The 7,811-nt window shown below is 69.9% G+C and overlaps 1 protein-coding gene across 1 annotated transcript in view; it reads left to right on the forward strand.

Annotated features, from left to right (window-relative positions):
• Positions 1 to 7,811, forward strand: part of MYO18A (myosin XVIIIA) — a 46,560-nt gene that overhangs the window by 20,325 nt on the left and 18,424 nt on the right. Inside the window, exons 8-22 of the mRNA XM_019510967.1 lie at positions 65 to 267; positions 607 to 817; positions 983 to 1,125; positions 1,681 to 1,781; positions 2,076 to 2,139; positions 2,324 to 2,468; positions 2,876 to 2,896; positions 3,594 to 3,605; positions 4,274 to 4,447; positions 4,762 to 4,852; positions 4,968 to 5,160; positions 5,773 to 5,859; positions 6,835 to 6,976; positions 7,079 to 7,238; positions 7,324 to 7,510. Of these exons, the coding sequence (XP_019366512.1) occupies positions 65 to 267; positions 607 to 817; positions 983 to 1,125; positions 1,681 to 1,781; positions 2,076 to 2,139; positions 2,324 to 2,468; positions 2,876 to 2,896; positions 3,594 to 3,605; positions 4,274 to 4,447; positions 4,762 to 4,852; positions 4,968 to 5,160; positions 5,773 to 5,859; positions 6,835 to 6,976; positions 7,079 to 7,238; positions 7,324 to 7,510 (1,934 nt within the window). The remainder of the gene's footprint in view (positions 1 to 64; positions 268 to 606; positions 818 to 982; positions 1,126 to 1,680; positions 1,782 to 2,075; positions 2,140 to 2,323; positions 2,469 to 2,875; positions 2,897 to 3,593; positions 3,606 to 4,273; positions 4,448 to 4,761; positions 4,853 to 4,967; positions 5,161 to 5,772; positions 5,860 to 6,834; positions 6,977 to 7,078; positions 7,239 to 7,323; positions 7,511 to 7,811) is intronic.

Below are 7,811 nucleotides of genomic sequence, written 5' to 3' on the forward strand. Positions count from 1 at the left end.
GGGGGCCCTGATCCTGTAGCCCGTCTGTGTCCCCAGGTGCCGGGCAGGGCTGGGATTTCCCAGCTTGATGGTGCCCACCCTACCCCACAGGCAAACCCGCCGGGCTGCGACCGCGTGGAGGACCTGGCGAGCCTGGTGTATCTCAACGAGTCCAGCGTGCTGCACACGCTGCACCAGCGCTATGGCGCCAACCTGCTGCACACCTACGCGGGGCCCGCCATGCTCATCATCAACCCGCTCAGCTCCCCGGCCATGTACTCGGAGAAGGTAGCATCCACCCAGCCGTGCTTGCGCCCGGAGCCCCAGGGTCCCTGGCAGGGGGCGAGAGGCTGGGCTCGACGGCATTTGTCACCTTTCCCTCTGCCCACCCGGGGGGTGGAGGCTGCCTCCGTGGCAGGGGGCTCGGGCTAGACGGCTTTGCTCTCGGCAGTCTCTGGAGCCTGCTTGGGGTTCGCTGGCCCTGTGGGGCCGAGGTCTTCCCCCTGTGACCCTAGGTGTGCATGGGGGTGTCTGAGCTGGTGAGGGGCTGGCGGGGGTCGGGTGGCTGCTTGGCCCCCACCCCACCCCACCCCACCCCACGCGAACGCCCTGCCCTGCCCCGCGCAGGTGATGCACATGTTCAAGGGCTGCCGGCGGGAGGACATGGCCCCGCACGTCTACGCCGTGGCCCAGGCCGCCTACCGCAGCATGCTGATGAGCCGCCAGGACCAGTCCATCGTGCTGCTGGGGGCCAGCGGCAGTGGCAAGACCACCAGCTGCCAGCACCTGGTGCAGTACCTGGCCACCATCGCCGGCAGCTCTGGCAAGGTCTTCTCAGGTGGGTGCGCGCTGACTGGCCCCGGCTCCTCGCGCCGTTCGGGCGGCACTGGTTGCTCCTCGCCGGGTGGGAGGCAGGGGCTCCTGGCACAGCCTGGTGGGGGTGCTGCACGGGCACTGGCTTGGCACGGCACACGCTGAGCGGCTGCCTGCGGTCACGCTGCAGCGGAGAAGTGGCAGGCGCTGTACACCGTCCTGGAGGCGTTCGGCAACGGCAGCACCAGCATGAACGGCAACGCCACGCGGTTCTCCCAGATCCTCTCGCTGGACTTCGACCAGGCCGGGCAGGTGGCTTCTGCCTCCATCCAGGTGAGAGGTGCCGCAGGGCTGCCGCATCCTCGTTGGCATGTGCGGCATGCGCCGTCACGGGGCTGAGCCCTGCCAGGCACGGGAGTGACCGCCTGCACGTGCTGGGGCCTGGCTGCCGGCTCGGACAGATCCCCAAAGTCCCCACAGAGGAAGGGCTGGGGTCCTGCAGGGCCTGCCTGCGCTGACCGTCCATGGGCCGACGCTCCTGCCTTCAGCAGCGAGGTCGGCTCTCCCGTGGCATTTCCGCCGGCAGACGCCCTCCGGCTGACTGAGCTCGTTTGCGAGCGCTCGGCCGCGCTCTCCCCAGTGTTTGCATCTGCAGAGGGGAGTTGCAGGCGGTTATTGATTTCCTTTCCGTGCTGGATTAGCTCGTGATAACGAGGTGTCTCCTTCGCAGCGCCTGGCACGGCAGGATAAGCAGGCGCGGCGCGGTCGCCAGCCGGGCATGCAGCCCCGGGGCAGGGAGGAAGCGCGGGGGGTTGGGTGCCAGCTGCGGGGTGTGGGGCAGGCAGCGTCCACCCGCTCCATGTGCCCGCTGCTCCGCTCTGCCCCCAGACAATGCTGCTGGAGAAGCTGCGGGTGGCCCGGCGGCCGGCTAACGAGGCCACCTTCCACGTCTTCTACTACCTGCTGGCCTGCGCCGACAGCACCCTCAGGTAAGGCCAGACGGGTGCTCCCTGCTCCTGCACAGGATGGTGCCCGGCTGCCTCAGCCTGCAGCCCGGTGGGTTTCCGAGAGCCGTGCGCAGGTCCCCGAGGGTCCCTAATGCCCTGTGGTCCTGGCCTGGCCGGTCCAGCCGGGATGCAGCGAAGGGTCTGCGGGGCTCCCAAGCCCAGCACCTCCGTGCTGCAGCCGGGCACCGAGGCGGGCTGCTGAGGTCCGTCTGCATGCCCAGCTCTGGGGGGAAGCCACCCATGCCACGGTGCTGAGGCCCTGCTTTGCCCCTGCAGGACCGAGCTGCACTTTGGCCACCTGCCCGAGAACAACGTGTTCGGGATTGCGCCGCTGCACAAGGTGAGCCCGCATAGCCGAGCCTGCACGCGTGCCCCCTCGGCTGGGGCTGCAGCCCATCCCTCTTGCTGCAGGAGGTCCTGGGGGCACGGGGCAGGTTCACCCTGTGTGCCCAGGTCAGGGCTGTGCTCGGAGGGGGCTGGGGCAGGAGCAGACCCCGGGTGATCGTGCCTGGCCCTTCCTGCAGCCAGAGGAGAAGCAGAAGGCAGCGCAGCAGTTCAGCAAGCTGCAGGCTGCCATGAAGGTCATGGGCATCTCCGCCGAGGAGCAGAAGGCCTTCTGGCTCGTCCTGGGCGCCATCTACCACCTGGGCGCTGCCGGAGCCACCAAAGGTAACGTGCGGCTCGGGGGCCCTGCCCGCGTCCAGCAGAGGAGCTGGTCGGACGATGAACCCCAGTGAGCATCATCCCGTGCTCTGGAGCCAGGCTTTTGGCAGCCCCGAGCGCTCCCAGGCCCAGCTGGCTCCTGCCCCCGCTCTCCAAGTGCGGTCCGACCAGTGCTGAGCTGCTTGAGCAGGACATGGCCGAGCCCCCAGCACCGTGGGGCTGGGATGGGGCTGATCTCCAGCGCCCGGGGCAGGAACGATGTGGGGTGGGTGCTGTGCTCGCTCCTGGGGTGAAGCAGGCTGGCTCCCGCAGGGAGCCCGTCCCTGTTGAGACAGGGAGCAGAGACCCCCAGGCCGGCTGCGGGGACCCCATGGGGTCCCCGGCTAACGATCCCTCCCGTTTCCCCCCTGCAGAGCCCTGCGTAGCCGAAGCTGGTAACTCCCGGGGGTCGGGGGGTGCTGGGTGCCGGGTGCTGGTGCCTGGCTTAGCCCTGCGCAGTCGCCTTGCAGGTGCCCCTGCTCCGGGGGTCGTCTGGGCAGCGCTCACCGGGCAGCGGTGCTGGGAGCTGGTGGGAGATCCCAGCCGTGGGGCGCGGGGGTCTGGGCCGTGGCAGGCACCGGGCTCTGCGGGTTGTGGGGCCGCTAGGGGGCGGCACGGGGGGTTTGCTTCGCCCCGCGGCCCAGGGAGAGGCAAAGCTGCCACAAGCCCCCCACGCAGCTGCTTGGTGCTCTCGGGGCCTGGCGTGGGTGGCAGCCGCGCCGTGCGGGCGTGTTGGGAAGCAGGTCTGTGGTCGCGGGCTCCTGGTGCCCAGGAAGATGCCGGGGCGTCCCGCCTGGCTGTGGAGACAGGCCCCTGCCGCTGGGGATTGGTGAATTGGTGCCGCGTGTCCTTGTGCTGCTGCCCCCCCCCTTGGTGGGTCCTGGCTGCGCACCCGCCCCGTCGCAGTGCCCGTTGGCCAGAGCAGTGCCGGTGCAGGGAGGCACGCAGCCTGCGGGCCCCTGGAGGGGAAAGGCCGGGCCCTGGCGGCTGTGTGGCGTGGCCGTGGCCGTGTGCGTGCCGCGTGGCGCCGTCCCGTGTGTTCTAACCCCCTGTTTTTGTTTGCATGGTGCATGCTGTCCCCTTGCAATGCAGACGCCGACGAAGGTAAAGCTCCTCCCTCCCCCTCGCTCCCCGGTGTCCTGTCCCGTCCCGTCCGGTCCGGTCCGTGTCCCTTGTCTGCGTCCCCCATTAACAGCCCCCGCTTTGTCCTGGTGCCATGTCATGCAGCTGCGGGTGGGCTGGGAGGGCTGGTTTGGCCGAAGATCTGCTGGGAGAGCTGTGCCCGATGCTGCCAGCACCACCCTGCGGGGCCGGCCACCCCCTGTCCTGTGGCCTGCCTGTTCTCTGCCCCCATGGATGCCCGCCTGCCTGTCTGCCCGGCAGCCTGCATGGCTCTCGCTCCCCGCGCAGCACTGCCCGGGCTCCCTGGGCCCACGCCGGAGCGCCCTGGACACCCAGCTGAACCCCGCGCTCCTGCCCTGCCCTGCCCTGCCCTGCCCTGCCCTGCTGCCCCCCAGCAGAAGTCTCCTTTCACTAGTCTCCTAAATACGCTTCCATTACGTGCCCCCGGAGCCGAGCACGAGGGGTGAGGGGGTCAGAGCCTGTGCCCCCAACGAGACCCCTCTGCCCCCGCACGCCTGGGGATGCACGGGAGCATCCTCCGCTGCTGCATCGGTCTGGGCAGGTCCTGGCCAGGCTGGGGGCTGCCTCGGCGCCGTGGGCTGCCTGGCATGGAGCGGCCCGGCCCGTGGTGCTGACTGCCTCCTCTCCAGCCGGCAGGAAACAATTTGCCCGGCACGAATGGGCCCAGAAAGCTGCCTACCTACTGGGCTGCAGCCTGGAGGAGCTCTCCTCGGCCATCTTCAAGCACCAGCCCAAGAGCACCCTGCAGCGCTCCACCTCCTTCCGCCAGGGCCCCGAGGAGCCCGGGCTGGGCGACGGCACAGGTATGGGGGCGCCTGACGGCTGGGAAGGAGTGGGGGTGACGTTGTGGGAGCCCTGGGTCCCCTGCTCGCCCAGCTCCCTGTCTGGGGTGTACAGCTACTGTGGCACACCTTGTAGGGTGAGGCGAAGGGATGTGACCAAGGTCGCCAGGGGTCTGTAGCAGAGCAGAGAGCCGGCCCCTACACTCTCCTGTCTCCGGGTTCCTGGTGAAACCCGCAGGGGTCCCAGTGCAGGGAAGAGGAGCACGGGGAAGCTGGCTGCAAGGCTCCTGGGGGCAGGTGGGAGCCAGCTCACGCAGAATCATCTCCCCGCACAGGCCCCAAGCTGACGGCGCTGGAGTGCCTGGAGGGCATGGCCTCGGGCTTGTACTCGGAGCTCTTCACGCTGCTCATCTCGCTGCTGAACAGGTGCGTGTGCGTCTAGCCCGGCCCGCAGCAAAGTGCCCCGGCTGCTCCGCGAGCGGGGCCTGGCCCTGGGGAGGGCTGCCCCCCGCCCGCCCCCAGCCCTGTCTCCCCCGCGCAGGGCGCTGAAGTCGAGCCAGCACTCGCTGTGCTCCATGATGGTGGTGGACACGCCGGGCTTCCAGAACCCCGAGCTGGCCGGCCAGGGCCGCGGCGCCACCTTCGAGGAGCTGTGCCACAACTACGGCCAGGAGCGGCTGCAGGCGCTCTTCCACGAGCGCACCTTCGTCCAGGAGCTGGAGCGGTACAAGGAGGTAGTGCTCCCACCTCCCTGCCTGCCGCCGCGGAGGCGTCCCCCAGCTCGGGGAGCCGGAAGGGGCCCGGGCAGGTCCCGCCACCGACTGCGTCGCCCCTTCCTCTCTGCCCCGGCTTCTCCACCCCCCGTAGCCGCCGGCTGCTGTCTAACCCTGTAGCGCAGGCCTCGTCCTAATCTGCGTCTCTGGATCGGGTGCTTTTGGAAGCAGGGGTCTCCACGGCCTCCATGACGTTGTCCCCACATGCGGGGGACAGCTCTAAAATCAGTCCTGGCCCCCCCTCACCCCCTCTGTGTGGGGTGGCCCCAGGCAGGGGCTGTTGCTGTGACCCCGGCACCCCCTGGGCCGCCCAAAGCCCTCTGCCTCCCGGGGGTCACAGGCTCAGAGGCAGGCCCCCGGCAAGGGGAGCACTCTGGGGTCATGGAGCGGGGCGCGCAGCATGATGCCGGTGCTTTCCCCGCGCCGTGGGGAGACTGGAGCCGCCCGGGGAGACCCCTGCGGATGAGCGTTGTAGACTCTCGAATAGACTAACGAACCGGCTGGCCCTGGCCGGTCCCCATAACCGTGATCTCTAGCCACAGGCACTAATCTCCGTCTGTCCGTCCTCTCTAGGAAAACATAGAGCTTGCATTAGATGACATAGAGCCCGCTCCCTCGGGCTCTGTGGCCACTGTAGACCAGCCCTCTCACCAGGCACTGGTAAGCACAAGCCGGGTCCGCGCGGCGAGGCGTCTCGTCTCCCCTCCCTCCCGGCGCCGCATGCTCCCCGCACCCTGCAGCTCGGACCCCTGCTTCACCCGCCCGGGAACCGTGCCGCTCTCCGAACCGCGCCGCGGCAGGGCCGGGGACCTGGCGCGTCCTGCGCAGGCAGGCAGGGAAGGGGCCGGCATTTCTGGCTCCTGCACGCGCCCCGCTGCAAAGCCACTGCTGCCTCCGGCTCCCGGCGGGGCCTCTGTTGCACGCCCAGCCAGGCACGCGCAGCACTGGGCCTGCAGCTTCCAGGTGGCTCTGCCCGTGCTGAGCCGGCTCGGCTGGGAGGTACCGTCTGCCCGTCCCTTCTAGCTGAAGGGCACCGAGGTTTGTAGCCGCAAGTCATGCTCGGTGTGAGCGGGCGCATCTCTGGTGTGGGGCGCACAGACCCTGGGCTCCGGGTGGGAGGGAGCGGTGCCCGTGAGCGGGCTGTAGCACTCAGGGCCCCTCCTCTGGGCCTGACTCGAGACCTCAGACCCCGGCTGTGCTGGAGCTCGGGGTGCCCTGCAGGCTCGGGCACCCCCGGGATGCCTCGGCCGTCGAGTGCTTGGGGGCCACGGCTCCATGCCAGGCCACGGGGAAATGGGGGTCTGGTGCAAGGGACCGTCCCCCTGGGCTTTGGAGGGCTGCTGGGCTGGGGAGAGCAGCAGTCCAGGCCCCTTGCAGGGAGTCTGGCTGGGTACGTCCCCTGCCCCGATGCCAGCAGGTGCCTCCCCACAGCCTCCGTGCATCCCATCCCTGCACCCTGCGTCCCCGTCCGTGCGTCCAGGTGCTCAGCGCCCAGAGCAGCGCCAGCCCCAACCCTCCCTGCAGCACCGCGAGTTGCACGCTTCCCTCCCTGCACGCCCGGGGTCCCGGCGGGGTGCACGCCCGCCCATCCATGCCCAGGTGTGGGGGTGACGCGGTGCGTTGGCCTTCCTGCAGGTACGCTCACTGCCCCGCACGGACGAGGCTCGGGGGCTGCTGTGGCTGCTGGAGGAGGAGGCGCTGCAGCCCGGGGGCAACGAGGACACCTTGCTGGACCGGCTCTTCACCTACTACGGGCCCCAGGATGGAGACAAGAAAGGTGAGGGAGGGGGGCAGGGCCACAGTGCCCGGCGTTGTGGGGAGCCGGGCTGGCCCTCTCCCGCGGTGCCTGGGTGAGGCACTGACCGAGGCATCTCTGCAGGGCCCAACCCCCTGCTGCGCAGCGAGAGGCCGCGGCACTTCTTCCTGGGCCACAGCTCGGGGACCAGCTGGGTGGAGTACGACGCCGCGGGCTGGCTGGGCTACGTCAAGCAGAACCCGGCCGCGCACAACGCCGCCGCGCTGCTGCAGGACTCGCAGAAGTGAGTCGGGGCGCGGCCGCGGGGAGAGCTGGGCTCCGGGGCGGGCGCGTGGCCTTCCCCTCGTGACCCCCGTGCCTCTCGGCAGGAAGATCATCAGCAGCCTGTTTGCGGGCCGGGCCGGCACGGCCCTGGTGCTGTCGGGCTCCGTGGCGGGCCTGGAGGGCGGGTCACAGCTGGCGCTGCGCCGGGCCACCAGCATGCGCAAGACCTTCACCACCGGCATGGCGGCCGTCAAGAAGAAATCTCTGTGCATCCAGATCAAGCTGCAGGTGGTGAGTGGCCCAGCGCTGCACCCGCGGGGGGGTCCCCCTATCCTGCCTGGCTCTGCAGCACGTGCATGTGCGAGGGGACCCCACGGAGAACCCGCGGCCTGAGCCGAGAGGTCTCCAGGCCCGTGTCTCTCTGGGCTTCCTGATGGGGCCGACGTCTTCCTGGCCCAGACCCTTGGTAGCACGTTGAGGGGCCTGCAGTGAAATGCAGGGACTGCTGCGCGGTTCCCTGGGAGGACAGAGGCTGGGAGCAGGGGCCACGCGGCGCCTGGTTTGAGCAGAGGGAGGTGTGGGCCCAGCACTG

Source organism: Gavialis gangeticus, unplaced genomic scaffold (assembly GCF_001723915.1).
Source record: "Gavialis gangeticus isolate Ggan-Ray unplaced genomic scaffold, GavGan_comp1, whole genome shotgun sequence".
NCBI classification, from domain to species: Eukaryota; Metazoa; Chordata; order Crocodylia; family Gavialidae; genus Gavialis; species Gavialis gangeticus.